This window comes from Camelina sativa, chromosome 1, assembly GCF_030686135.1.
Source record: "Camelina sativa cultivar CO46 ecotype springtype chromosome 1, ASM3068613v1".
Classification (NCBI taxonomy): domain Eukaryota; kingdom Viridiplantae; phylum Streptophyta; class Magnoliopsida; order Brassicales; family Brassicaceae; genus Camelina; species Camelina sativa.
The window spans coordinates 7,817,482-7,844,393 of NC_141880.1; the positions used below are offsets into that span (position 1 = coordinate 7,817,482).

The 26,912-nt window shown below is 35.1% G+C and overlaps 7 protein-coding genes and 1 long non-coding RNA gene across 13 annotated transcripts; 2 read left to right on the forward strand and 6 right to left on the reverse strand.

The window, feature by feature from the left end:
* Window positions 1-863: 863 nt before the first annotated feature.
* Window positions 864-1,564, reverse strand: LOC104783547 (oleosin G-like). Its single transcript, XM_010508693.3, has one exon. The coding sequence runs from the start codon at window positions 1,562-1,564 to the stop codon at window positions 1,061-1,063; it is 504 nt and encodes a 167-aa protein (XP_010506995.2). The 3' UTR covers window positions 864-1,060.
* Window positions 1,565-1,791: 227 nt separating this feature from the next.
* LOC104783563 (single-stranded DNA-binding protein, mitochondrial-like) lies at window positions 1,792-3,231 on the reverse strand. The gene is made up of 4 exons (XM_010508708.2): window positions 2,807-3,231; window positions 2,430-2,656; window positions 2,109-2,209; window positions 1,792-1,996 (listed from the first exon to the last, which is right to left on the reverse strand). Exons 1-4 carry the CDS (start codon window positions 3,050-3,052, stop codon window positions 1,917-1,919), a joined length of 654 nt encoding a protein of 217 aa, XP_010507010.2. The 5' UTR covers window positions 3,053-3,231; the 3' UTR covers window positions 1,792-1,916.
* Window positions 3,232-6,117: 2,886 nt separating this feature from the next.
* On the forward strand, window positions 6,118-6,998 carry LOC104783568 (early nodulin-like protein 5). The gene is made up of 2 exons (XM_010508713.2): window positions 6,118-6,396; window positions 6,489-6,998. Exons 1-2 carry the CDS (start codon window positions 6,207-6,209, stop codon window positions 6,857-6,859), a joined length of 561 nt encoding a protein of 186 aa, XP_010507015.1. The 5' UTR covers window positions 6,118-6,206; the 3' UTR covers window positions 6,860-6,998.
* A 149-nt stretch (window positions 6,999-7,147) lies between these two features.
* On the reverse strand, window positions 7,148-11,098 carry LOC104783576 (DEAD-box ATP-dependent RNA helicase 51). The gene is made up of 13 exons (XM_010508720.2): window positions 10,901-11,098; window positions 10,196-10,575; window positions 9,912-10,097; window positions 9,479-9,664; window positions 9,099-9,182; window positions 8,810-8,851; window positions 8,658-8,726; window positions 8,278-8,577; window positions 8,141-8,179; window positions 7,943-8,047; window positions 7,791-7,859; window positions 7,567-7,692; window positions 7,148-7,468 (listed from the first exon to the last, which is right to left on the reverse strand). Exons 2-13 carry the CDS (start codon window positions 10,547-10,549, stop codon window positions 7,319-7,321), a joined length of 1,710 nt encoding a protein of 569 aa, XP_010507022.2. The 5' UTR covers window positions 10,550-10,575; window positions 10,901-11,098; the 3' UTR covers window positions 7,148-7,318.
* A 616-nt stretch (window positions 11,099-11,714) lies between these two features.
* On the reverse strand, window positions 11,715-16,620 carry LOC104783584 (uncharacterized). Of its 5 annotated transcripts, none has more exons than XM_010508726.2 (23): window positions 16,383-16,620; window positions 16,240-16,285; window positions 15,729-15,886; window positions 15,520-15,600; window positions 15,312-15,389; window positions 15,092-15,187; window positions 14,916-15,005; window positions 14,741-14,824; window positions 14,571-14,642; window positions 14,400-14,489; window positions 14,218-14,307; window positions 14,041-14,130; window positions 13,856-13,948; window positions 13,659-13,691; window positions 13,474-13,584; window positions 13,326-13,376; window positions 13,128-13,207; window positions 12,934-13,051; window positions 12,774-12,859; window positions 12,597-12,678; window positions 12,394-12,485; window positions 12,039-12,313; window positions 11,715-11,946 (listed from the first exon to the last, which is right to left on the reverse strand). In XM_010508726.2, the coding sequence occupies exons 1-23, from the start codon at window positions 16,413-16,415 to the stop codon at window positions 11,915-11,917; spliced, it is 2,061 nt and encodes a 686-aa protein (XP_010507028.1). In that variant the 5' UTR covers window positions 16,416-16,620; the 3' UTR covers window positions 11,715-11,914. The 5 variants fall into 5 exon arrangements, with proteins under 5 accessions (XP_010507028.1, XP_010507032.1, XP_019102567.1 ...); XM_010508730.2 differs by having other exon boundaries at window positions 15,520-15,597; window positions 16,383-16,519; XM_019247022.2 differs by lacking the exon at window positions 15,312-15,389 and having other exon boundaries at window positions 16,383-16,535.
* A 4,194-nt stretch (window positions 16,621-20,814) lies between these two features.
* On the reverse strand, window positions 20,815-21,391 carry LOC147949647 (uncharacterized). The gene is made up of 3 exons (XR_015595340.1): window positions 21,260-21,391; window positions 21,132-21,166; window positions 20,815-21,060 (listed from the first exon to the last, which is right to left on the reverse strand). It is a non-coding gene; the product is annotated as an uncharacterized LOC147949647 (long non-coding RNA).
* A 478-nt stretch (window positions 21,392-21,869) lies between these two features.
* Window positions 21,870-24,753, forward strand: LOC104783599 (protein S-acyltransferase 11). Its single transcript, XM_010508740.3, has 4 exons — window positions 21,870-22,551; window positions 23,096-23,318; window positions 23,409-23,707; window positions 23,998-24,753. The coding sequence occupies exons 1-4, from the start codon at window positions 22,534-22,536 to the stop codon at window positions 24,493-24,495; spliced, it is 1,038 nt and encodes a 345-aa protein (XP_010507042.1). The 5' UTR covers window positions 21,870-22,533; the 3' UTR covers window positions 24,496-24,753.
* Window positions 24,743-26,896, reverse strand: LOC104783607 (uracil-DNA glycosylase, mitochondrial). Of its 2 annotated transcripts, XM_087453777.1 has the most exons (8): window positions 26,374-26,896; window positions 26,035-26,264; window positions 25,790-25,948; window positions 25,656-25,686; window positions 25,421-25,556; window positions 25,209-25,292; window positions 25,031-25,131; window positions 24,743-24,906 (listed from the first exon to the last, which is right to left on the reverse strand). In XM_087453777.1, the coding sequence occupies exons 1-7, from the start codon at window positions 26,606-26,608 to the stop codon at window positions 25,065-25,067; spliced, it is 942 nt and encodes a 313-aa protein (XP_087309903.1). In that variant the 5' UTR covers window positions 26,609-26,896; the 3' UTR covers window positions 24,743-24,906; window positions 25,031-25,064. The 2 variants fall into 2 exon arrangements, with proteins under 2 accessions (XP_087309903.1, XP_010507046.1); XM_010508744.3 differs by having other exon boundaries at window positions 24,743-25,131.
* Between the last annotated feature and the right edge of the window lie 16 nt (window positions 26,897-26,912).

Genomic DNA, 26,912 nt, shown 5'->3' on the forward strand with positions numbered 1-26,912 from the left:
TATTTTAATTACTTAAAGACCAAATCAACGGTTGACGTTCACAGCCAAATTTTGGTGTTGACTTGAGGTTTCTTTTTTGTCTGGCTGGCTTTGACTTCAAATCAAAACACAAAGAAGTCAACAAAACAAAAAGTAGGGGTTAAGAAGATTCTAACTGTCTGATTACGTTCTTAAGTTATGTATGCTTAATTGTTTTTTTATCCATAATGTTACGTTCGAGCGTGTAACCATTGTAAAATATGCGTATTCAGTGCCAATTCTGAATCTACAATGACTGATGTTACTAAATGTTAATGAACTAGCTTGTAGGTACAGAGTGCAATATAGGCTCTCTGTTACAATAAATTGTTTCAGTTCATGCATCGACAACACACAGTGAATCATTAATTAGCTACTATAATTGGTAAAAGTTAAAATAAGGTTTTCTTAATAAAATTTTGGATCTTTCCCACCCGTCAAACCAATACTGGACCAGTGAACATAGTTTTAGACAAATGAAGAAAGGCTTTAAAATCTTAACCAATACCGTACTATACTATCTTTAGATTCAATCTAATGACAATACAAAGATAGAGAATTCTCATGTTCATCAAACGTATAAATAGGGTTATTAATAAAAATAATAAAGAAAGGTTTTCATTAATAAAAAAAGAACACAAAAAGGATGTAACATGCATGTTCTTCCATATCGTCTGAAATAAGCAAGGAAGGTACTCCTATCATGCATTGCTTAAAATCGTGAACTTGTGTAGTCAGCACTCAGTAGTCATATACTCGTCATTTATCGAAATAAATTATTCAAACATAACTGAAAGACATTTGATTATACAAACGTCTCCCAAAAAAAATGTGGAAAAAAAAACTCGCAAACAAAATATTACATTTCAAGTTATTACGGACACAAAAGCTTGTACATTACCATTCTTTGTCTTCTTATAAAAACGGAAACAAAAAAAACAAAATGTAATCTCTTACCATTAATTAACCGTGTTACCCCTCCATAAATTGAACCGGGATCTGTTAATTCTACCCTGAACCAGACTATACCAACCGGTTCAGGTTAAGCACCAGGTGCCGCATCTTTAGCCCTGCCATGGAAGTAACCACCGTATTCTCTAGCGTAATCTTTAACGTGGGAGGCCGTGTCATAGATCCGACTGCGTGCATAATCCATCTGGTTTGATCCAACCGGGTGCATTCCTCGGAAATAGCGGTACGTCCACGACACTACCGCCACCGTTCCGACAAGAAATCCCGAGACCGTTAAGAACCCGCCAACGAGGACAAAAATGGGAATCCAGATGGGACTCGAGATGACGATCAATGGAAGAAACACGATGAAACCGAGCACGGCTGCGGTGACGCTTACGCCAAGGAGGAAGAGGAGGATTCCGCTGGAAATGAGGAGCGCGAGGTAACCAAAAAGCTGTGAGGAGGTTGGTGAATGAGATCGGAGCTGATGGACAAACGAGGCGATGGGGCCATTGCTAACGTTGGTGCTGGTAGGGGAGCTACCGTACATGGGCCAATATTGAGCCTCGCCGCTAGAGAACCTTTCCGCCATTGTAGAGAGCGATTGTTGTTTTTTTGTGTGTGTGACAGAGAACATAAAGAGGAAGAGTAAAACAAATGGAGGACAGATTCAGCTTTGAGGTGGCATTCATGCAATGTTTTCAAACACGTGGAGAATGGCTTGGTTTCATATTGTCTTGAATTGAGATATCGGTTTAGATTCGGTTTAATTGTAAATGTATTTGGTTGGGTTTGGTTCGATTTATTTGCCAAAAACAATGTAAAAAGGCCAATGGCAATAGAAAGACACACTAAACCAAACCTTCAAGTTACAAGAAGAGACAACAGAAGTGAAGCTACAATAGCAAATTGTGTACCTTTATGACAATTTTATCAGTTAAAAATCAGTAGTAGCCAACGCCTCTAAGCTCAGCAGAACTTGGTTGCTGCATATCACCAGCTTTTCCTAAAAACACAACTCGCCCTGCAGAGAGAAAAACAGAGCTCAAGCTTTGATCTTTTTCCAACCAAATATATAAGAAATGCTAAATCTGAGTGAAGAAATGGAGTTTTTGGAGTTGAGCCATGTATAATACCGTTTCTACGAATAGCAACTTCTCTTATACGTCGAACCAAACCAGTGACAGGATCAGTGAAAATCTTCGTCTCTAGATTACCCTCCAAATAGACAACTGAACTGTTGTATAAAAACACCAAACATGCTATTCAATAACACATACACTAAAGCAAGCTACAATTTTGATTCTACCAAGTAAGATTCACTTAAAGTTTCATCCTTTCTCACCAAGGATCAAGATACATATATATATATATATATATATATATATATATATTTGATCACGTTTGTGGTATATTTGGTTTCCTTATTCTATGATTCTAAGAAGAGAAATACTAACCCTGGTTCAACAGTCTTCAACACAAGATCAGCCAACCGTTCAGGGTAAACAGATACACGGTGCCACTGCACAGCAGACCTGCTTGCATACTCCCTCGGATCTTCGTTAATCAACGGTCTCCGATTGTTCCTGATCCCACCGGTTCCAACAGAGAAGAGAGTAACTGTTCTACCACTCTTCAGCCTCTTCTGCAAAGGAAGCTGACCAACTTGCCCCACCAATATTGCCTAAATACATAAATCAGTAAAAAAAACTTCACTAATAAACCTAACCAGAACGAGAATCAAATGATATTCACAAAATTGAAATGATCAATTAGCAGAAACAGGAATCAAAACCATAAGTATCAATTGGGATTAGAAACTAAGTTTGATTACCTTGAAAACGCCAGAGTCAAGGCCATTTTCGATTGGACGCTCTCCGGAGAATCGAGAAACTGGGTCTGAAGCCTTGGGTTCAATGGGAGATTCAGTGTCTGAGTTAGCTGATAACTCGTCGAAATCGGAGTCTTCTCGGGAAGAGATGTTGTTGGTGCAGAAGGACATGGAGGCTTGAGAAAATATAGGGTTCGAGAGAAGAGATCTGTAGAGTCTTCTCGAAAGGGTAGTCATTGAATTCGCCATTTTTTTGATCTTTCACTGGGATTTTCGAAATCGAATCGAACGATGGATGTTGGATTCTGGGTTTAAACGTCTTAAACCCTAAAGGGGTAAAGAGCGGAGACAGTGATTGGAACATTTTGGGACAAAGTGCCTCAATTATTGTAAATCTAATAATTTTCACCAAAACTTTCTTAAATTTCAATTTAAACCTTGAATTGAAAAGTCAATTTAATAAACCAGAGATCTGTAAAAATTCTGGTGATGAATTCCGAATAACAAAATATAAACTTTTGAAAAGAAAAATTGGAGAAACAAAATGTAGAATTTCTTTTAAATATGTGAAAGATAATAATACTATAATTCATTTTTTGAATAAAAGAAAAATTATGGGTGGTGAAGGGTTGGAAAAAGATTTAGCAGTTTATTTTACCTTTATAAACCTTTAAGAGGGGGTTATTGGTTCTATGATTTTAGTGGATTTAGAAATCCAAACAAAAATCATCTGTTATTCAATCATTGATTTTAAAATACTTATCAAAATTATGTGTTATTGGTTCTATGATTTACAAATACTTGTTAAAATCCTATGTTGTTCATTTAATGATTTGTTTTTGGATTTCAAAATCCACATTATGTTTTAAATGGATTTGAATGGATTTGATAGTGTAAAATAGAATGATTCAAAGCCAAGGATAAAACATGTTATTTCAAAATCCATGTGTTTTGATTTTTACAATTTACAATTTCATTTGGATTTAGAAATCATCACTCCAATAACAGCCCCTAAGATTATATTTTTTTGCCGTTAGGAAGTATTTTTCTTTTGTATAATTTGTGAATTGAATGGAATTTTTGGATTTTTGAATATAATTTTTTCATCTTTTCATGTGTATGATTGAGCTAAAAACATTTTAGATTCTTGAATGATGGTTTAGATCCTCTGAGCATTTTTTATTTTTGAGTTTTTCATTTGAAAGATTAATTCGTTGATCATTTCACAAATTCATTTTGGATTCTATGAGATAATACTCTTAAATTTCCATTTAATCCATTTTTTGCAAATTAGAATTTTAGTTCTCCTTACAAAAAACTCTGGAAACCTACTCCTCTTCTTAGTGGATGAGCCTACATAGATGAGCATTACTAGTTTGCCAAAAAAAAAAAGATGAGAATTACTCAAGAATTTAGTGGTAAGTCAAGTCATTTATAATCATTTTCTTTTTGTATCATTTGCGAAATTGAAAGTGACTTGTGAATTTTCTTTGAGTTTGATTTTTCATATTTTCATGTATATATATTGTTGAGTGACAAAAAAAATTAGATCTTTTTTAAGTATTCTTTTTACAAGCATTTTATATCCTTGATGATGGTTCATTTTTAGATCCTTCAAACATTCTTCCACATATAAAAGAGTTACTCATGGATAATCTCAGGGCCTCAATCGTACAAATTTAGTCGTTTATAATCATTCTTCTTGTATCCTTTCTAAAATTTAACTATCTATTTTTGGCTCTTGTCTCCTTTGCAAAATTTAACTGAACTTGTGGATTTTCTTTGAATTGAATTTTTCATATTGTCATGTGCATGGTTGTGAAGTTGACATGATTACTCATGTGTTTAGTCAGCTTTCCTAGTGTTTTTGTTTGTTATCATGTGTTTAGTCAGCTTTCCTAAGTGTTTTTGTTTGTTATCCATGTTTTCAGCTCCTTTCTCCTTCGTGATTAATCAGACTTTGTAAGTGTTATTGTTTGTTTTCCATATTAATTAAGCTTGTCGTTGTTGCTTACAAGAATTTTCTCAATTTGCTGAATCCACCTAGTCCTTTGTTATGACATCCTTTACTCTTGCCATCAGCCTTGTTACTCTTCTCTTCCACTTCAAAGAAATTTTGGATTATTTAGTTGGTCTATTTGGTCTAGAAGTAGATAAGGAAAGTATGTACCAAATACATTAACCTGAAAAAGATGAAGAGGAATTTGAAGAAAGAAATTGAAGCTATTAGTGTGTTTGTAGCTGACTTTCACAAAAGTTGTGAGATGGGTTAAATTATGCTAGAAGTATCATATCTGCTCCTCTTTACAGTCCTCATGACGAAGAATTAAGTAAGAGTCTAATTGTAATTGTGATTTTGTTGAATACATAAACCTTATGAGAGTGTTTCGAATGATTTTGCTGTCTGACCAGATTTGTCCTAATAAAAAGAGTTTGTTTGTTTTTGTTGCTTTCATATTTATTTCCTGTTTTAAAAATATTTCTTTGCAAAATTTGAACACCTAACCGGAACGAGAATCCGATGCGTAAAGTGACTGTAAACTTTATAATGTAAAGTGTAAACTTTATAATGCTTTATCCATAGAAAAAAATGAGCCTATAATAAACCTAACCGGAACGAGAATCCGATGATATTCGCAAAATGACCAACTGATCATACTATAGGGCAAAGCTACAATAACCGATTCAGGATAAACAACAAAAATGGATAACACTTCCAATCGATATTACAAAATGTTGTAGTCATTGAATTCGCTATTTCCGATCTTCACTTAGAACGAATGCTGGATTATGGGTTTAACGTCCCTAAAGAGGTAAAGAGATTGGAACGTTTTGGGACAAAGTGACTCAATTATTCAAAAAATCAGTAATATGTTTACCAAAATTTTCGTAATTGACAATTTCAACTTAAAATTGAAAGTCCGGGTAGAAATGGTCAATGAGAAGGAAAAAAATTGCTTTTGTCGTCACCAAAAATACAACTCACACTCCTACGTATCTGTTGATTCTAGAGCAAGCTACGCGTAAATGGTTCATATATATTTCCCCCAATTTTCTTTTGGAAAACATCGTCCAGACGTCCCCATAAAATTTGTAATTCAAAAATAAGAACTATTAAGCATCCCACAAAATCTGATATTCCTCAACAACTTCAAGTCATGTTGTTTTCGACAAAATTGAATATTTGAATCAAGAAAATAAATTACCAAGTCAAAGAGATATCCATTAATTATCCCTCAAGAAGTGGACGAGTCTAACGGCCTCCAAAGTCTCACTCTTTATAAACTCAAAACCTCAAGCACCCACAAGTCATAAGAACAAAGACAAAAAAAAAAAAAAAAAAGAAGAAACAATCTCCTTAACTTTGGTTGGAGCTCCTTTGATATCAATCCAAACACAACAAATGGGTTCATCGAACAAGAAGATCACTCTTGTTGCGATCATTGTATCGTTGTATATGTTTTCATGTGTTTCAAGCACTGAATTTGAAGTTGGAGGAGAAGATGGTTGGATCGTACCAACGTCTAAGTCTCGTGGAGATACGTTTAACCAATGGGCTTCAGATAACCGTTTTAAAGTTGGCGACACTCTCCGTAAGTACATATTGAGTATATTTTTTCTACGTAGTTTTCATCTTTAAAGATATATAACTCTTTTGTGGTTTTTTTTTTGGATTATGGTGAAGGTTTCAAGTACTCGAAAGACTCAGTGTTAATGGTGTCAGAAGAGGAGTACAAGAAATGCAAAGCCACCAAACCGCAACTCTACTCAAACAACGAAGACACGGTTTTCAAACTAGATCGACCCGGTTTGTTTTACTTCATCAGCGGTGTCTCAGGCCACTGCGAAAAGGGTCAGAAGATGATCATAAAAGTTATGGAGACGGAGTCTTCCACAGAGTCTCCTCCACCATCTTCTTCTTCTTCCTCATCATCTCTTCCGGCGTCAACTCCAAAGGCCAAGAAGAGCAATGCCTTCAAAACCGCAGTCCAGTTCAGTAGCTCCGGTTTTGTTGTCTTTGCGGTTCTGGTTGTTTCGGTTTTTGGTCTGGTTTAGTTCCAGCGGTTTTAGCTGAAGATTTTAGGTCGATTTAGCGTCTTTGATCTCTTTAGATTATTATTATTCCTCCAATCATATTAGGCTGTTCTGTTTCGTTCTTAAGCAGTATTCTGAATAAAAACTTCATTAACATAAACCCATTGTTTCGACTACTGAGTTTAGTTTCCGAATTTAGCTTCAATGATATGCTCATTTCATGTAATACAGTTATTCATGGTTTCTAATGATCATTCCATGTTCATGTCATTTTTTTAACTCTTTACTATATGCATACGATATCAACAATTTTAAAATGTTGTATAACCATTGAACTGAAATAGTAAGCCAAGTAAATAATATTTCACATAAATTAGACGCACTGCTTACTCTTCAAACAAAACTTGGTGGGTAATTAATCAAAAACAAGTGTCTAAGGAGCAAATAGAAATGTCGTAAGCCGATCCAGACACATTACGCCTATTTAGGTGTAGACTTGCCATAGGGACTGTAAAGACTGAAGCCATTGCGACCTTGCTGATTTCTTGCTTTCCTGACCTTCCCAGCTCCACTTTCTATGTTCAGATTCACTTTAGGTGGCGAAGAGAAGCAGAACGATGCTGCAACCGCCTGTGACATTTAACGTCAAAACCAGAGATATCAGCTATATATCCATCCCATGAACATAATCTTTTGGAAGAAAACTCGATTTTTTTTGTTTCTTTTACCTGGAGATCGAGTCGGTGAACATTGAAGATGTCTTTCGAAGAGTGTGAATTGTATGCTGAGATATACGCTCGGTATGCATCCTTGGCTAACATGTTCAGGCTATAGTTTTCAGCAACACATCTCTCCTGTCGGAACAGAACAAGAAACACTGTTATTACACAGCGAATCCAATCGCAAATGGAAACTTATTTAACCCACAACATTACTGAATCAGAACTCTTACCAGCGCAGATCGAACATTCAAAAGCTTCTTCTCATTGAAATCAAGCTCTTTAACAGGTACTTTTTCAGCCTGAAGGTTAAATTACAAATTAAAACACACAAGTTGGTTGGTTAACCCTAACCCACCAAAAAAAATTCAAAAACCATTCTCACCTTAAGGTGCCGAATAAACTGAAGCTCTTCAGGAATCAAGACAAGCAATGCCTTTCCCTTTGCTCCTTCTCCACGGGCTGTTCGACCAACCCTATGAATATATTCCTGAAGACAACAGCACCAAAGAACTATTTAAGATACAGACACAAATAGCCAAAGAGATATAGAAAACCAATCAGGAGCAAGTGTTTGTCCTACCTTTGGCTGGTCCGGAGGATCATACTGTACAATCCAGTCCTACGGATAATAAAATCCAACACAATATGACATCAATAAAACCACTGAGTAAGTAAGCGTACATAAAAAAATGCAAGAACATGGATGAGGAGACGTACCACAGAAGAAAAATCCAGACCACGAGCAGCAACATCAGTACATAACAAGATACCTTTTTTTGCGTCCATGAAGTCAAAAAAGGTTTTAGTTCTTCTGGTCTGATCCAGTCCTCCATGGATATCACAAAAATCCACTTTCATTATTTTCATGATCTCTGCATGGAATTGTACCGACTTACAAGTCGAGAAAAAGACCATAGTTTTCTTCTTGAGGTTCTTTTTCAAAAAGGTAATTAGAAGGAGAAGTCTTTTTTCGCTCGGAATAACACAATAGCCTTGCTCCAATCCTTCATTCGTCACCTAACAGTTTTAGAAACTTTATAAGAAAAATCTCCATGCTCCTTAAATAATCATTCCAGAGTATTTTATTTTATTCATACCTTGCGTCTACCATCATCGACATCAACAGGAACAGGAGATGTCAATGACACCCGAGCAAGATCTTTAACCTGAAAGAGATTCACCATAAAAATGCTTCATTAAGAAACATGCAATGCTAATAATGACAAGACCATAGCCAACAGAAATTTACCTTAGAAGTCTGGGTGGCAGAGAATAACGCAGTTTGCCTAGTCTGCAGAAACATGGTAATAACTTCAATCAGTGCATAAGACAAAACCACCGTAAGCATTTGTATATACAAATTCCAATAATACTATTTCGGTAGTGGTTTTTCGAGGATAATAACAGTACCTAAATCAAATTCACATGATAATGGCATGTTTCTATAAAGGAAACTTAAAGGGAAAATAAGAAATCTATGATACTGACCCAATACATGGTTTGAATAAAAATTAATTAGGACCCCAAAGATGATGTACCTTTGGTAAAATCTTTAGAATCTTATTCATGTCTTCCTCGAAATTCTCTTCCAGTATTCTATCAGCTTCATCGATCACAAGGCACTGCAATTTTTAGGGAATATATAGAGCAATTAACATTCATTAGGATCATCTATAGCATAAACCTAAATATACCAACGGAAGATGTGTGGATCACATTATTACTTTTGTAATTCTGCCATTCATACAACAGAAATGAATATAGCATAAGCTGCTGTCTACAATTCAGATATTCATCTATGGCCTCTTTTACTTAATATTGTTTGTTTATTGAAAATGGTACCCATGTAGATCAACACAGAGCTTTTAGTATCTGCTTTACAAAAAGAAGACAGATGGAAGCATGGAAAGGACAGTACCTTCAGGTGTTTATAAATGAAACCCTTTGTATTGTGAAGATGATCAAGAAGACGTCCAGGAGTTGCTATCAACAAGTTTGCACCATTTGCAAGGCGTTGTGCTTCTGACCTTCTGTTATTGCCACCAATAACCATGCCAACTGTCTGTGAATGATGCTTAAGTAGCTCCTCCGCCACATTTTTGGTCTGAAATATCAAAATAGTACCATTAAAAATAGGAACGGGAGGCCGCAGCAATATACAACAATGTTCATACATAACATATCCAACGCAATTGCAACGAAGCATCTACATGAGAGATGATAACCTCAGAGGTTTTGTTCTACCTAATGCATTGCAAGAACTACATGACTCATCTACTCGCAACGACAGTATGATAGCTGCTAAGTTGAAATGTCGCCATAGGTAGATAAAAAAAAAGAAGAGAATTTACCTGAATAGCAAGTTCTCTTGTGGGGCAAATAACAATCACACCAGTCCCATTGCGAGGGGAGAAATTCTCTTTATACAGCAACTCTACAGCCGGTATGAGAAAAGCAAGGGTTTTACCAGAACCAGTCCTGGCAGCACCAAGGACATCTTTTCTCTCCAAAAGGGGCTTTATTGATCCGGCTTGAATCTGAATGATAACAAACAGTTACGAGACTTAGAAACTTACTCTGCCACAACACCATGTTTTCAATTACAAACATGAGAAGAAGGTTCAGATATACGTACTTGAGTCATGTGTGAAAATCCCATCTCCTTAATAGCTTGGGAAGTTTGCTCAGTTAAGTTCAGGGATTCAAAAGTCTCATTAGTCATAATCCCTTTCCCAACAATCAAGATATTCTTCTCTTCTTTGCCTTCCTCCTTTGCTTCCACCTCTTCTTCTTCTTCCTCGATTTTGCCTCTACCTTGCAACTTCACTTTCTTAACCTTCTTTTCACTCTTCTTTTGCATTTCATCTTCCTCTTCTACATTCTGGATTTCTTCTTCTTCCGGTTTTTTCTGCTCATTCTTCTTCCCACGATTCCTCTTCCTTATCCTCTTCTTCAGCTCATCAACGGACGTCTTCTCCGATTCAACCATGTTTGCTCTTTCTCAACCAATCAATTCTGCAGCAAAATTACAGAATCTAATGAATAAGTAATTAAAAGAAAAAACTTGAGAGTAATTTTAAACATCTGAGAAAGTAGGAATCAGAGCAATCACTTCGAAATTAGGGTATCTACATCAAACGAATTCATACCCAAACATCAATAACTAAAACCGTAAAAATTTCGACTTTCAATCCAAAACTTAAGGAATATATACGAATTGATCTAGTTGAAGTTTACAGGAGCCTTATCAACCGCTGTACGCAAATCCATTTTGGATACAGACCTCTTCGAAGAACAAACACAGGAAGAGAAAGGGTAAAGGAATAGAAAAAAAACTTACTTTGAGAAACGAAACCACTCGAAGGATGATGATTCTAGAGAGCAGAGAATTGAAGAACTTGAGAGAGGGAGCTTGAGAGAGAGAGAGAGAGAGAGAAGAGGTCAGAGTAATAACGCGGCGCGGCCACAAGGTTTAAGGTCTTTAGGGTTTAACGGGTGTTTTTGTAACTCGTATAAATTCGTAGCCATTTATTTATTTATTCCATATAACTAATCTATATATATATATCAGCCAAAACAATGAAACAAATCTTGTAAAATGTGTGTTTTTTTTGTTCGAACACCAAATTTGTAAAAAGGTTTTTTTTTGTTTTTGTGTGTGTATAAATGTGTTATTTTTATGTAACATGAGCAAAAGTATGATATATTTTTATTTATTTATGATGTGTTTTTCATTTTTTTCAATCAATAAAGCAACTTCTTAAAAAATTTAAATATTTTGATTGTTTTTTTTGTTCGTTTTTAAATGTGTTATTTTTATGTAACATGAGGAAAATTTTGATCTATTTTTATTTATTTATGATGTGTTTTTCACTTTGTTCAACAAAAAAAAAACTCTTTTTTAACTGTTTGAATATTTTGATTGTTATTTTTGTTTTATAAAGGGTTTATTAATTTAATTGTTTACAGTATACGCTCTAGAACTAGTCTCAAAAGTCAAAAGCAAAAAAATAAATAACAATCGTGTCTTAAATAGAAAAGAGATTGAACAGTTTGGTATGAGCAAAGATGATAACAAGAGATATTACAGCTTCTAAACTCTTTTCACTAATTAAAAAGAGACTGTAAGCAGCAAAGGTAGTAAAGGTAAAGGATTAGTTCAAAATTTTAAGCAGCAAAGTGCTCTTAGTTTAAGAAAAGCCAACACAAATATCTTAAGTAGAGTAGTAACTCATCACATAATAAAAGTTTCATGCTTTTCTCAATAGGAAACAAAATAAACCAATGCCAAAAAAAGAGCTAAATAAAAGATAGAACAAAAACAAGAGCCATCTCCAACCATAAAAAAAGCTTTCTACTCTTCATCATTAAAGACGGTCTTCTTCCCTGCAAGATCAATACAAAAACACAAGTTTATAAGAATATCTACAATGTAAATCAACAAAAAAAAGGGGAAGATGAATGAAGAAGAAACAAACCTTGGGCAGATGCAGTTAGACTTGGTTTGCTGGGTCCTCTTCCAGCGTTACTGAAACGGCCACGTCCTCTACCAGGTGGCCCTCTACCAGGTGGTCCTCTACCTCTTCTATTCGAGAAACGGCCACCATTGTCCCTTGGAGGTCTGTCATTTGAACCACTGCCATCACTATCTCTTGGTCTAGCCTCTTCCACCGTTAAAAATCCTCCTCCCATTTCACTTCCGCTCAGTTGCAACGCCTCATCGAATCCACTCTTCATATCTACGTAAGCCATCCTGAAAGAATAAGAAAAAACTTCCGTAAGCGTCGTAGTCATTACCATCATTCGCCGATGCAGGAGAGAAGAGTTACAAACCCCCTCATGACACCACTCTCACGATCAGTTGGAAGAGAAATCCTTCCCACTTCTCCACAAGTACTAAAGTGATTTCTAAAGGCATCCTTGAGCTGATCATGTTCAAAACAGATTTTTAGCGGTTTGCATCAGAGATTTACACAAACACAGCTATTGTAACATGTCATATTGGTTTAAATAAAAAATGAGGACAAGAGTTTTACTTCATCTTCTCCAAGAGAAGTATCAAATCCTCTAACATAAAGCTTTCGGAATTGGCTTCCTACTCCATAGGAAACAGGATTGCTGCATATATTCAAGAAAAAACGATATTAGCTTGGAAACAAACATGCATAATCAACTTTCACAACATGCTCATATATGGCAGATAAGAAACCTACCTGCGTGGAGTTCTGTTTCCAATCTCGTTAGCAAGATCAAGACGAACATCGCGGCCTAGTAAGGGTTTACCATTCAGTTCCATTGCCTACAATCAAAACAGATCCAATCATCATCGAAATTTCCAAAACCACTTTCCAAAATAACCAAATATGAACGAACCTTCTGAGCTGCTTCTGCAGAAACGAATTCAACATGCCCATATCCCTTAGGACTCCCATCTTCATGTGAAGCAATTCTAACATCGACAACTTCACCAGCTTCTTTGAAGAAATTCTCTCTGTATATTGGGTTATAAATATCACACAATTAACACTTAAATCGGAAGAACCAGAAAAAAAGTGTTATATACTTACATGTCAGATCTCGTAACTGCATAGGGAAGATTTCCAGCAAATAATGTCTTTGAGCCTCCCTGACTTGTTGGTGCCTTCGGCTGTATTATAAAAAGAACACATTAAAAACGTGATAACCAAAAGACATTTCACAGAACGTACAAATTAATCATAACTAAAAGAATGAAATTCATAACAAACGTTTACAGGAGTTTTTACCTGTTTTGCATTTGATTTCTGCTCTGCATCCACCATTTCAATATCAGAATCCTGGATTTTGATCAAAAGATAGAACAAAAATTATTACCAAAACATAGCAAGTATATTCATCCTATAGAGAAGGATTTGACGACAAAATTAATAGTACCTTTTTCTTTGGGGTCACTTTCTCATCTTCACTCTCCTCCTCATCAGACTCCTCACTAGATTCATCACTGGAGCTTTCTTGTTTAGAAGTTTTTGTTGATGAAACTTTAGCCTGCAAAAAAAGTTTTATTGTCACTTCCACATCATAAAACTAATGACAACAACCTTGTGGAAGAATGTAACTACCTTCTTCGTAGGAGGTTTTTCATCATCACTTTCCTGCAAGTGGCAAAATAGTATGGAATGTTAAGTGTATAGAATATAAAACTATCACAAATCATTTAAATGATCCAATATTAAAAAATAACAAATATAGAGACACGGTCATTATCATGTTTTAATTAGTATATATATGAAGACATAGAAACTGTATCAAAACAAACCTCATCAGAATCGTCCTCCGAGGATGATGAATCTTTTGCAGCTGCTTTGGCTTTCTTACTAACTGTTGGCTTCTTCTTGGCAGGTGTGAGTTCCTAATTATGTTTTATATAAAAATCGAATCTCCAAGTAAGTATATGATATTACTTTACCATTGAGCTAACCATATGTATAACACAATTCTTACCTCGTCAGAAGAAGATTCTCCTTCTGATGAACTGCTCGCTGCTTTGGCATTCTTAGAGGCTGCAGGTTGCTTCTTCACAGGGGCAGATTCCTATAATGTTTTTATCAAAGGAGTTTAAAAATCAAACATATGACATTCCTCCAACATTGAGATAATGTGTAATGATGTGATTTCTACCTCGTCTGAAGATGTTTCGTCATCAGATGATCCGCTTTCTGCCTTGGGTTTTTCAAGGCCTGCAGGTTGCTTCTTTGCAGGGGCAGGTTCCTAATTATGATTTATTTAAATAAATAAATAAACAAAATAAGCTTATGATATTCTTGTAACATTAAGCTAACATGTAAAAACGCAATGTTTACCTCGTCAGATGAAGATCCATCATCAGATGAACTGCTGTCTGCCTTGTCCTTCTTAGGAACTGACGCTACCTTCTTCACAGGGGCAGTTTCCTAACAAAGTTTTATTAAACAAGCAAATTTCAAATTAAGCTTTCACATTCATCTAACATGTAATGATGCAACAACTCATACCTCATCTGAAGAAGAATCATCCTCGGATGAGCTGTCTTTCTTAACAGGTTGCGTCTTTGCAGGGGCAGGTTCCTAATCAAGTTATATAAAAGGAAAAAAAAAAAGAATTTCAGCTAAGCATATGATATTAGGTTGTAATTATGAGCTAACATGTGTAACACAACTCTTACCTCAGAATCATCCTCTGATGAACTGCTCTCGACCTTTGAACTCTTAAGAGCTTTTGCTGTTTGCTTCTTCACAGGGGCGGTTTCCTAACAATTTTTTAAAAGACACAATTGCAAACTAAGCTGATGACATCCCCTCTAACATTGAGCTAACGTGAAATGATGCAGCAAAACACACCTCGTCTGAAGAAGAATCATCCTCCGATGAGCTGCTATCTACCTTGTCTTTCTTTAGAGGTTCAGGTTGCTTCTTTGCAGGGGCAGGTTCCTATATGTATAAATCAATATTAAAAAAAAAAAAAAAAAAGTGGCAATGCAATAGCATTGAGAGAAGTTCGGTAATGCAATCCCTACCTCATCCGAAGAAGAATCATCATCGTCTTCAGAAGAGTCATCCTTCAGCTTAGATGGAGGTTCCTTTGCAGTAACTTTCTTAGTAGTCTTCTTAGTCTAAAAAGCAAATTAAAGAGACAAGATGAGTATAGACAGAAACATAGTACTCAGTTTAAACTCAACTTAACTAAATTTTGCACATTGCTTTATACAAATTACACAACGAGATTGAAGTTTTTACCTTCTGCTCTTCCTCAGAATCAGAAGAGTCAGAACTGCTAGTTTCTACCTTCTTCGGTATTTTTTTCGCAGCTTTCTCCTTTTGAACAGCAGCAAATTAAAGAGACAAGATGAGTATAGACAGAAACATAGTACTCAGTTTAAACTCAACTTAACTAAATTCATCACATTGCTTTATACATTTTACACAAAGAGATTGAAGTTTTTACCTTCTGCTCTTCCTCAGAATCAGAAGAGTCAGAACTGCTAGTTTCTACCTTCTTCGGTATTTTTTTCGCAGCTTTCTCCTTCTGAACAGCAGCAAATTAAAGAGACAAGATGAGTATAGACAGAACATTGTACTCAGTTTAAACTCAACTTAAACTACATTTGTCACATTGCTTTATACAAATTACACAACGAGATCGAAGTTTTTTACCTTCTGCTCTTCCTCAGAATCAGATGAGTCAGAACTGCTAGTCTCTACCTTCTTTGGTATTTTCTTCGCAGCTTTCTCCTTCTGAACAGCAGCAATCAAGTCTTTCTTCTGCTTCTTCGAAACTTGGATGTCCAAATCCTGTTCCGCATCTCTCTTACCTAACAAAGAAATTATAAAAAAATAGAACATAATTGTTGAGAAATTTGTAATCACACTCGTTCAACACAACATAATACAATGATTCAATCAACAAACAAATCCCCAAATCGTCCAAGCAGAAAAGTAATGAGCCAGAGTCGAGAATCCAAGAAAAATTGGGACTGTTAACAAATTGAAGATGAATTAACCAAACAAATCTATTAAGTGCATGTGAGATTGTGATGAGCGTATGTAACAAAATCATAAAATTGCTTCACGACACAATAATTCCAGTTTTTGAGCTTTGGTGAATGAAACCACAATTAAGAGAAACCACAGATTTTTACACAACGTATAAAAAAAAAAACAGTACCTTTCTTGAGTGGCTTTGTCATTGAAGCAGGTGGTGCAGCTTCAACCTAGAAAATCAAAGATTAAAAAATAATAATAACACAGAGTTCATAATTGTCTTCACAGACAAAACAGAGTGAGAAGAAGATGAAGAAAGATCGCTACTTTGGTGTCTGATTTCTTGCTAGACTTGCTCATGGCTCCGATCAGAAACGAGAGAGATTGCTGCTACAGCTAGGTTTAACGAGAATCTTAAAAGGTTTAGGGTTTTTTTTTTTTGACAGGAGATTTGTAATTTATATAGATTCTTTTGGTTCTGGTTTTGGGAAAATCGAAGAGTCGGTCTTGTCTTTTTTTTTTTTTCTTTTCTTTTTTTTTTCTTTGTAAATCTGAACCGTACATCTCACAAGCTGATGTTAATCTTACCATTAATTGTATGATTTGGGTTGACTTACGACACTTGACTCCCAAGTTTTACAAGTGTCGAAATTTTTGGTATTATTTGCAGGAGGAGGTTGTCAAAAAAATCATTAACTAGAAAAGTTTGTGGCTAAACGCAATTATACAATATTTTATAACTAATATATATTGAAATATATTTAGTTATTTTAAAATAAATTTAATAATAATTATCATAAAAAATTACATATCTATAGAATTATGTGAAGCGTAAAATACGATGACTGATGAAAACTTTGTTTTTTATTCTTTTGTAGTAAATAGGGATTGATCCCCTGTAATTTATTTAAAATAAAAAGTAAGCACGCATGAGCTTTGGAAACACATTTCCTTGGACAAATGATTCGATACTTAACAGACAAGACTCTAAAAATTGAAATCCTATAGGTAACGTGAAAGCATAGTGAATTAAACTATCCTCAATACGGTTTGCTTTTTTATATAAATGTGCAATAGAGACTATCCAGTCCATAGATAAGAAGCCATGATACAAGCATATTAGAAAAGCCAAAAGATGCGTGTCCGCAACCCCTTTCGTTGAAAACCCCACCACCAGTTCTGAATCAACCTCTAACTCCAACCAGCTGATACTCTTCCCCCATGCAATGTAAAGTTCGTAATAAACCCTCCATAATTCTGCCAAAACCGCTGAACAAACCCCAATATCTAATACAAAACCCCCTTGCCAACAACCACTCGCATCACATAACACGCCACCAGATGTGGCCAAACCCGGATTACCATGGGATGCTCCATGTGTATTCACTCACATCCAGCCTTCTTTAGGCGGTATCCAACTAATCATTTTCGTAAGTGTATTATGTCTCGCTGTCCCAATCGGCGACCCCTGGTGCGCCTTCCATGCTTCAGTAGCTGTATTTGTCACAAACTTTACTCTATCCCGACATTTCCCAACCGCTCCAAAGACATACCCACATCACCATTTCCATGCCCACCAAACATCGACAGCAAACATTGTTGGCCATGGACACTCTATCCCTGCATTTGTGTCACTCAAGTTGCTATGTAACCATTCCAAAACTGTACTATTAAAGAAAACTTGTCTTTGTCGTGTAGGTACAATACGGTTCCAGATGCCCACGTTGGAAGGGCAATCCCGTAACGCATGAAAGATGGTTTCATCTCCACCTTTACACACACACACACTTTGTTTTGATATTTATAAGAAATTTGTTTTTGCTTTATGTTTTTTTTTTTTTGGTTAGCATGTTTTATGTTTTGTTTTTAGAATGATATTTATGTTTTGATTGTGTTTTTTCACTTTTATTATAAAACATAAATTGTATGACAATTAATATATTAAAATGTATTGAGGGAATTATATTTTAACGAATTAATACACAATAAATTATTATAATGATTAACTAATCCCTGTTTAAGCTGTTTACATTATCCAATTATTTTACTTTATCTAATAAATAAATTGATCATACCAAAAATTGATATTTTGTTTAAAAAATAAAAAAATATCATATTTTCTATCTTTAAATTATTTTAAAATAAAATAAATTGATAATATTTTATATAATAAAGTAAGATTTTCTCAAACTCATGCTCGAATAAGTTGACAAGTGACACTCTATTATTTTCACATGTGTTATTTTCTCAAATTTAAATCTATTATTTTCATATTTAATAAATTTAATTACACTGTTATACTAAAAAAATATTATATCATTTTTCATTACCCATCTAGTAATTATATATTTTCTAATGAGGTATCATTTATCAAAATTTTATATAGTTACCATAATATTATTATTTGTTAGGAAGTAAATAATACAATTGTGACTTAAATATTAGAAAATATTTAACAACAAAGAAATATTATAAACTAGGATTTAAATAAACAAAGTCTTTTGTTTGGCGAAAGGAAAAATGTGACTTTTAAACACAAAGTGTGAGAGAAAAAGCTAAGATTAAGCAAAACAACTCTGGAAATGAAACCCCAAGCATTGGCTCAAACCATGATCCAATCAGTGCTTAATCTGAGAGCATTAAAGCTCTTCCATGTAAAATATGCGTAATTGACACCAACGGAAGAAAAAACTTCATTATGTCCAATGACATCATCATTTAGCCTTGTAAACTAAAAAGATGAGGAGAAAAAAAAACATAAAGAGTTAGATATTAATGTTAAAACACAAAACTAACCCTCAGATAAGCGAAAGGCAATAACGCAAGACGAACTGATTTATTTCGAACTAATGAAGATATTCAAAATAAATCAGATGAGATTTGAATTTTTGGTCAAAATCAAATCTGATTTATTTCTTCATTTTCTTCTCTTTTTCAAAGGTAAATCTCTAAAATCTCATCTGAGATTAAGGTTTGTAAATTAGAATTTAAATTCAAAATTAGAGTCAAAATCTCTAAAAAGTCTGTGTTTCTTTTGTACATTGATTAACACTTTTTGAACCATTGATTCAATGGAGTCAAGTCTTTTATCCCCTAACATGTTTACCTGTTGGTACGGGATTCAGCACCCCCGACATACCGAGCTAAACCAGAAATACTAATTGATTAGTTCACCGGGAAACCGGTTAAGGGCTTGATTAGGTCAACGAGAAGTCAGTTCGGCCAAAGTGTCACCTTGAAGAAGAAGGAGCCGACTTCCACTTCGGCACGGCGGCCGAATGAAGCAATGAGGCAGCTTTCCATATCTCACTTCGTCCGATAAGGAAAGTGAATATATATTGTAATCTTAGAGCATGTATAAAGAGGGGGATACTTCTCCATTGTAAGGTATCCAGAATCGAATACAATAATTGAGTTCTCCTCTTGTTCTTAGCAATAAACCCTAATTCTTTTGAGTTCTACTTCTTTACTTTTAAATTCCAAGGCTTAGATCTATTTTCTAGAGAGATAACTCTATTGAATTTGTTTCCCCCCTTAAACAAATTCATTATGGAAACCTAATTCCTACATTACCATTTCTTCCCAAGAATCAACTTCCATCCATAAAGACATGGTTCTCATTTCTTCAAGTTTCGTAATCATGACATTAAACAACTGCTTGTTTACTTCATCAATTTTCAGCTTTCTCTCCATTATTTCCATTTTCGCTTTCATGGTGTTAATGAGGTGCCTATTTTCTTCTTCTGGACTCTTAGATCCAATGAGAATAGCCTTCCCCAGGAGAATAATGTAAGCTATCCAAGCCCTGATCCACCCAAACACCCACTTCAGTAGTTTTGAGAATCTTTTGGTCAAAGAATCAAAAGATAGATCAATGATGATGTTTGCTAGCTCAAATGATCCAAACATTTTGTCGAATAGTCTCTCCTCCAATATTTTTCCAGTAGTAATATTCTATTGCCATGAAGAAATGATTATAAATGACTAAATAATAATATATATTTTTAATTGTCAAAAGAAAATTTAACAAATTATAGGTTTATATGGTTTACAAGTCACGTGCTTTATTTCTTTCCCAACTTTGATTTATTTTGGTTATTTAATGAAGACGATTAAAAAAGGAAAGTTCGATTAATAATATGATTAGGCTAGATTTTTAAATAAAATTAAATCTACTAACTAATAAACTTCCAGAACTTATAAACTAATTAATTAAATTAAATAATAAAGACTGGATTGGCCTGTGCAATGATTATGTAACGGTATTTGTGTCACCGTTGATGAAAGTATCTACCCTCACAAAAAAACAAAGGTGGGATATGCGATATATACAATCCCATTAATTTTGGGAGCAATAACAAAAACCACATCTCTTTTCACCTAGTCGACACCAGTTTACTCCGGTTATCTTCATCTCCATCGAGTTGGAAAAACTCAGTTACAGTATAACAAAACAAATGACAGCTATTATATTTAAACCGGTGCTTAACCAACTCTATGTCTTTAGTCACCAAAACCTCTCCCCTATAATCTACAAGATAAAATCTAAAAACATGTAAATTACTACTTAATTATTCTTAATATTTTTTTATTAATTTTTACTCGCGTAATAACGTGGGCCTTATCTAGTGTTTAATATTCCCGAATTCTGTAAAATATTTTTGTTTCCCTGTTAAATGTAATATAAGTAATTTAAATAATTTTTTTGTCATTTTAAAATTATTTAAATTTGAAAATTAATAAGCAGTAGTTTAAAAAAAAATTATTTTAATGATTGAGAAACCTTCATAGGTTTCTTTAGTGGAAGGATGATTTTTGATTTAAGTATTTAGTGGGTTGCTTTGATTAGTTTAATATTAATTATGTGATTAGTTTATTTTTGAGCAACCCATATAGGTTGCTCCATTGGACATGGTTATCTTGATTCTTATCAATAGTTAAATTCGATGGTTTTGACTGCTTGGTAGTTTGATTTGCCTTTGATCTTGATCTTATGTGGTAAATCCTACAATACATATTTTTGATTAGATTAAAGTGTTGCAAAATTTTGTAATATAATATAATAAAAGTTCTTACCAATTTCTAAGCTGCGTAGTTGTAAATTGAGGACCCTATATTTTGTAAACTATCTTAGACAATGAAAGATTAAAACAAATATGACGTAAAAATAGTGGGAGATATATGTGAAGCAATAATTTACTTACATGTCTGAAGCGTAGTTAAATCCAACCATAGATGAGGTTCATCTGTAATTGTCTTCTCTATCATAGCAATTTGCTCATCGTTTCTCATATTCTGGATTTGTCACTTTGGTTTTCATGTTATTATACCCAAATTTAGTTTTTGGTTTTTTTTTATTGTAAGTCTCAATATACATATTTATAGTAATCCACTTTCCTTGCTGCATTGGGTAAATATTCCCTTTGTTTTTGGAATAGAATTTTCTTGTATAGATAAATACATATTATTATAAAATGTGAACTATTTTTTTAATATTCAAATTAACTTTTACACATGTCAAAACCTCAGATTGATAACTTGACACGTGTCAAAATTCTGTTAATGACTAACTTTCAAAACTCAACTTTATATAATAAGATTTCTATATTTTTTATATCTTGATAATATTTTAGAATGAAATTAATTGATTTTTTCCATATTTTCCATATCTTGATATTATTTTAGAATAAAATTAATTAATTTTTTGGCACAAAACTTTTTATTTATATTGTATTATTTACTTACTTCCTAACAAATGATAATATTGTGGTAATTATATAAAATATTTACTTATTAGAACATTGAAAGAATTTTACTTTATTATATATATATATATGAGAATTATATATATATATATATTTTTTTTGTCAAACACTTTATTAGTATAAGATTATAGAATGGGACCAAAAATAAGAATTAAAATAATAATGGGGAGGGAGAGATATGTAAATTAACAAGAATTAATATCATTTCTTCGCCGCCTGAGTTCATCATGCTTCTCCTCTTCTTCTTCCCAAACCTCCGATCATAAAAATTCCCGGTGTTTACTGTGTCCCAATCGCCGTCGACGACCAACGGTGAATTGATCTATAGAGGAATAGGCCGTTTTTTGAATTTCTCAATAATCTTTCAGATGCCTTGTGTCGTGGTCAAGCAATTGAGAGGGTTAATCAGATCTTTGTGAAAAGACCGTAGCTTTAAGGGAGCTGTTAGTTCTCTGGTCGTCGCCCAAAGATTAGAGATTTCGAATATTCTCTGACGGATGATTCTTCAGCGAGACGTGTTTCTTACATCAGATTAAACCTATAAATTCAACTCCTCTGGTTAGCTGATGATTGATTGGGTTTCTATTGGTTTAGGATATGTTGCTTATTCAGAGCTTTTTGGGTTCTCTTTGAGTTTATGATTGTTGAACTCTCATCAATCATCTGGGATTTCTTAAGAAGAAACCTTGTTTTTTCTTGTATCTCGGATACCTATGGAAGAGTCTTCTCAGGTTAGTGGATCCTTCTCCTCTCTTTGACTTTATTTTCACTAGCATAGGCTTTAAAAGATTTCATCTCAACATCTCTGAGTTTTGGCAAGCTTTGCTTTTTCGTACTGGTTTAGGAGATTTAGCTGGTATGCTTAAAAGTGTGGGTTTTGGAAAAGCTTATGAATGTCAATAGGGTCTTGTCAACTAGTTTTCAGACTATAATGATTGACAAAGGATGAAACTTTTTATCAAATCTGGCATTATACTTGACCTTTCTCTTTTCATAATACTTGCTTAATGATAGGGAAAGAAAGGGAATATTATAACTTCTCAATCATCGGTATCTGATAGAGAAATGTTCAGATAACATAATACTGTCTAGGAAATCATGAAGCTGGATTGTGTTAGTGTTAGTGACAGTGTTTATGCATTGAGGCCATCCGATAGTAGAGTGCCCTTGATATAGTGGGACCGTTCTCTTGGAGAATAGGTTTGAAAGAGATAACTGTGAAATAGCGATAGGCCGTAACAAATATAACTGTTTTTTTTTTTTTTTTTCTTCTAGGGGAGTTTTGTTACAAACATAAATGAGGATTACGAAGCAGTTTGTTGGGGATGTGGGCTAAACCTTGTTCTTCCATCATATGCACCTGTTTTCAAGTGTGGATGGTGTGGTGCAATCACGAATCAGAATCCAGTCAGACCTGAAACCAAAAGCTTTGGGTTGAGACGTTTCCGTGACCGGTGTTTTGTCGTTATTCTGGCAGTTTTTATGCTCTTTGTGATATGTAAGTCTCTCTAAATAAGAACTAACATTATGTTGAAAAATTAAGCTTTCCCGTTTCTCTGTTGAATACTCTTTTGGAAAAATACTTCAGGTGGTGGGATTTGGGCTGCATATCCTGTCTTGTTTTCGATCAGCTTGGCTTGCGGAATTTTTCATTGTATTACGACAGCGTGTCTGGCGACATCAACGCTCTCAACATTTATTCTTGTTGCTTTTAAATGCGCCGGGAGACCACCAAATATCCTTTATGGAACCCACCCTGGAGTAGGGAATGGCGCACTTAACAACTATACCTTTTGTAACTACTGCTCCAAGCCCAAGTCACCTAGAACTCATCACTGCCGCACGTGTCGCATGTGTGTCTTGGACATGGATCACCATTGCCCCTTTGTAAGTCTCATGTTTTTTTCAGGTTTCTCTTTGGTTATTACATATATCATTTTCACATTAAGGGCTGAAAATAGAGTGGCCTTTTGAGTGTACATTGTGTGGTGATACACTATGGATGATTAAATTTCAAATTTAGCGCTTACATAAACCACATAGACTTGTACCAAGTTTATCATTCCATTTCATACGACCCTCTAATCTTCCCCAATCTTGTTGACTTTGTCTCCAATACCTTAAAGCTCATTGTTCTTATTCACTGGCTAAGGACTCTCCTTGTGTTGTATTTGCAGATTGGGAACTGTGTTGGTGCGGGGAATCACAAACAATTTATAGCATTTCTTATCTCAGCCGTCATTAGCACAATCTATGCTGCTGTTATGTGTGTGTATTCTGTGATTCACATCTTGCCACCTATGGAAAATAGAGCTGCGTATGCATCTGAGGTGGCCCATGTGGCGCATGGTAATAGTTTATCGGTTCTGAGAGCAGTGAAGAATATATCTTTTGCTTACATAGCCAACGCTGTCTTCATCTCCGTTCGAGGCCTTGTCCTAGTCTATCTCTTTGTGGCAAGTGTTTCTGTGGCGATTGGGTTAAGTGTTTTGTTGTGGCAACAGCTTAGCTATATTTATGAAGGCAAGACTTACTTAAGCCATTTAAGTTCTCAAGGAACAGAAGAAGATGGTGAAAAGAGCTGCCGGAATCTTTTGTTGTTTTTCGGATGTCCACATTCAATTGAATGGCACTTGCCAACCATAAGGAAATTGAGGAAGAGACATAAGACATGAAAAGAACAAGAAGAAAATCCTAGCCGAGTATTTTCTCTATGTGTCCTCCTAGGTTTGGAGCTTGTTTTGGTCAATTCAGAAAAATCATCATACGTCGAGCTAACAGGTAATGCAGATTAGCAGAGTGTGTACCTTTTGTGAAATTCATGATTATAGAGTATAGGAGCAGTTGCTCCTGTAAATTTTGTTTTAAGATTGTAAAATTATTGTTTCCCTGACATGCCTTTGGACTCGAAATTCAAAGGGGTTACATAGAAATGTCTTTTTAGCAGTCGTCAATAATAGAACTTACAGCTTCTTGCGTTCCATACATATATAATACACAGTTAAAACCATTCTTTAAAGCTACAAAATGAAGACAGTGTGCCATTACTGAGCCATACTCAGATACAACTACTTCAACAGCCTATGCTAGGGTTCCGTGATAACATAATCCACAAAAAAAAAAAAAGGCATTAGAACTGTTAAGAACTTGAAGCTCTCTTCACAAAAAAAAAGAACTGCAAAAAATGCTAGGCTTCCCGAGAAATATTACACTTCGTCTTGGCATTAAGCCTAAGGTTAAGATGTTAAAGTTGCCAGTCAATGGGAGGAATCCCCATTTGCTCAAATATGTGGTTTGCGCGAGAGAAATGCCTGTCAAAAGGTACAACATGCAGATCATTGCAGGTCATGTCATATCTTGCAAAAAGGTGTACTGGACTTGAGCTAACCTGCAGTCGAAGAAGCCTCTATGTGCCGACAAACCAGATGGATGAGCTGCTGTGAGTATATGATGCTTAGTCGCATCTATCAACCTGTAGTCATACAAGATAAAAACAATAAAGATGCATAGGGTGCGAAATCTACAAGTCTAGTGTCTAGTGTGTTGGAAGTCAAAATGAGCTAATCTTCTCATATATCACATTCATTAAACGAAACCTACTTGGATTTCTCTTGAGCGTATCTCCCCCAGAGGAGAAAAACAACACCTTCCTTCTGCTGTGAGATGCTTTGAATAACGGCATCAGTGAATTGTTCCCACCCTTTCTTTGCATGTGAATTAGGCTGTTTACTCCTTACTGAATTAGAAGCCAAGGTAACCAACATATTTGTAAGAAGAATTGCAGGATTTTGACAGTTTTAAACTCATAAGGTCGTCAAGCCATAGGAAACATTACCTGTAAGAACGGCATTCAGCAGCAACACACCCTAAACAAAGAGATTCAAAAGTGAATTTTTTTATCTTCTCCAAGTAAACTGAGAACTGATGACACAAATAAGTAGAGAGAGGTCATAAAGGAACTCCATTTACCTGCACAGCCCATTTCTGTAGATTACCATGACGTGGGATGGAACAGCCAACATCTTTCTGAAGCTCCTTAAATATGTTCAAAAGACTAGAAGGAAGCTTTTCTCCTTCAGGCACAGAGAAAGACAAACCCATAGCTTGACCAGGTCCATGGTAAGGATCCTAATCAAACATAGTCAAAAACTTAGTTAACTCATAAACAAAATCCTCAAAGAAACCAAAGTTTTGAGTCCAAATGCTGTATGTACCTGTCCAATAATAACAACCTTGACTCGATCAAAAGAAGTTGTATTAAGGGCATTGAAAACCAAATGCTGCGGTGGATAAATCGGAGGGCTTTTACCGTCAGCATTGATCTCACGTTCGAGGATATCAGAAAGGGTTTTGGCGTAAGGTTTATGCAATTCACCAGGAAGAGCTTTAAGCCATGATTCTTCCACTAAAAGCTCACTCAACGGCACATAGCATCTTCCTTCAGCTGCAATTGCCATCCCCAAAATCAATTCAGATTCGTATAACCCTTAAGGGAACTGTAACGTTCAACAAACTAAAAGAAGATAGAGAAAACAAAAAAAAAAAAATCAAACCTTTCGCTTTTGTGACCTTCTCGGAGCAGACGGCGAGGTTACGCTTGGATTTGGCGACGAACTTGTTGAACTCGGCGCGAGCGACCTGTTCAGGTGTAAATCCAGATGAGTCATCGGCGGCGGAACTTGCAACGGTTAAACGAGGCGGCGAGTTTGCTTCAGAACCCAAACCGACGAGACGTTTGTTGGCAGGTTGAAAAAAATCCATTAGGGTTTTAGATGTGGACGAAGCCATCTTCGTTTCAGAAGTGTATCAGTCACTATGAGTCTATGAGAAGATGAAAAGATCCCAATTTTTTTATTTTCTCACCAAATTCCCAATTTTGTTTATTATTTTCTCACCAAATTTACAGAGAAGAGAAGAGTTAAATGGCGGGGAAAACGGTGGTATAGACCGGTTAAGGCAACTCTTCAGGCCGGTTTGAATCGGTTAAAATACCAATTGTACTCCTCGGTGTACTCCAGCTTTCTTCAGTATCCAATTTAACAACAATAATTCCGATTTCAATTTGATAAGTTACATATCAGGAACGAGTTTA

Excerpts from the sequence above, each read along its gene's own strand:
- LOC104783599 (XM_010508740.3), top strand. Across the intron at positions 23,319-23,408 it reads TTTTATGCTCTTTGTGATAT|GTGGTGGGATTTGGGCTGCA; the intron begins GTAAGTCTCTCT and ends AAAATACTTCAG. Across the intron at positions 23,708-23,997 it reads TGGATCACCATTGCCCCTTT|ATTGGGAACTGTGTTGGTGC; the intron begins GTAAGTCTCATG and ends TTGTATTTGCAG.
- LOC104783607 (XM_087453777.1), bottom strand. The coding sequence starts at position 26,608 with ATGGCTTCGTCCACATCTAAAACCCTAATGGATTTTTTTCAACCTGCC. Across the intron at positions 25,949-26,034 it reads AGGTTGTTATTATTGGACAG|GATCCTTACCATGGACCTGG; the intron begins GTACATACAGCA and ends ATGTTTGATTAG. Across the intron at positions 25,132-25,208 it reads AGAGGCTTCTTCGACTGCAG|GCATTTCTCTCGCGCAAACC; the intron begins GTTAGCTCAAGT and ends ACCTTTTGACAG.
- LOC104783568 (XM_010508713.2), top strand. The coding sequence starts at position 6,207 with ATGGGTTCATCGAACAAGAAGATCACTCTTGTTGCGATCATTGTATCG. Across the intron at positions 6,397-6,488 it reads TAAAGTTGGCGACACTCTCC|GTTTCAAGTACTCGAAAGAC; the intron begins GTAAGTACATAT and ends ATTATGGTGAAG.
- LOC104783563 (XM_010508708.2), bottom strand. The coding sequence starts at position 3,052 with ATGGCGAATTCAATGACTACCCTTTCGAGAAGACTCTACAGATCTCTT. Across the intron at positions 2,657-2,806 it reads TTGACTCTGGCGTTTTCAAG|GCAATATTGGTGGGGCAAGT; the intron begins GTAATCAAACTT and ends TTATGTATTTAG. Across the intron at positions 1,997-2,108 it reads AGTTGCTATTCGTAGAAACG|GGCGAGTTGTGTTTTTAGGA; the intron begins GTATTATACATG and ends TTCTCTCTGCAG.
- LOC104783576 (XM_010508720.2), bottom strand. The coding sequence starts at position 10,549 with ATGGTTGAATCGGAGAAGACGTCCGTTGATGAGCTGAAGAAGAGGATA. Across the intron at positions 8,852-9,098 it reads TTCTAAAGATTTTACCAAAG|ACTAGGCAAACTGCGTTATT; the intron begins GTACATCATCTT and ends ATGTTTCTGCAG. Across the intron at positions 7,469-7,566 it reads TTCACCGACTCGATCTCCAG|GCGGTTGCAGCATCGTTCTG; the intron begins GTAAAAGAAACA and ends TAAATGTCACAG.
- LOC104783584 (XM_010508726.2), bottom strand. The coding sequence starts at position 16,415 with ATGAGCAAGTCTAGCAAGAAATCAGACACCAAA. Across the intron at positions 16,286-16,382 it reads GCAAGAAATCAGACACCAAA|GTTGAAGCTGCACCACCTGC; the intron begins GTAGCGATCTTT and ends TTGATTTTCTAG. Across the intron at positions 12,860-12,933 it reads CTGCAGAAGCAGCTCAGAAG|GCAATGGAACTGAATGGTAA; the intron begins GTTCGTTCATAT and ends TTTTGATTGTAG.
- LOC104783547 (XM_010508693.3), bottom strand. The coding sequence starts at position 1,564 with ATGGCGGAAAGGTTCTCTAGCGGCGAGGCTCAATATTGGCCCATGTAC.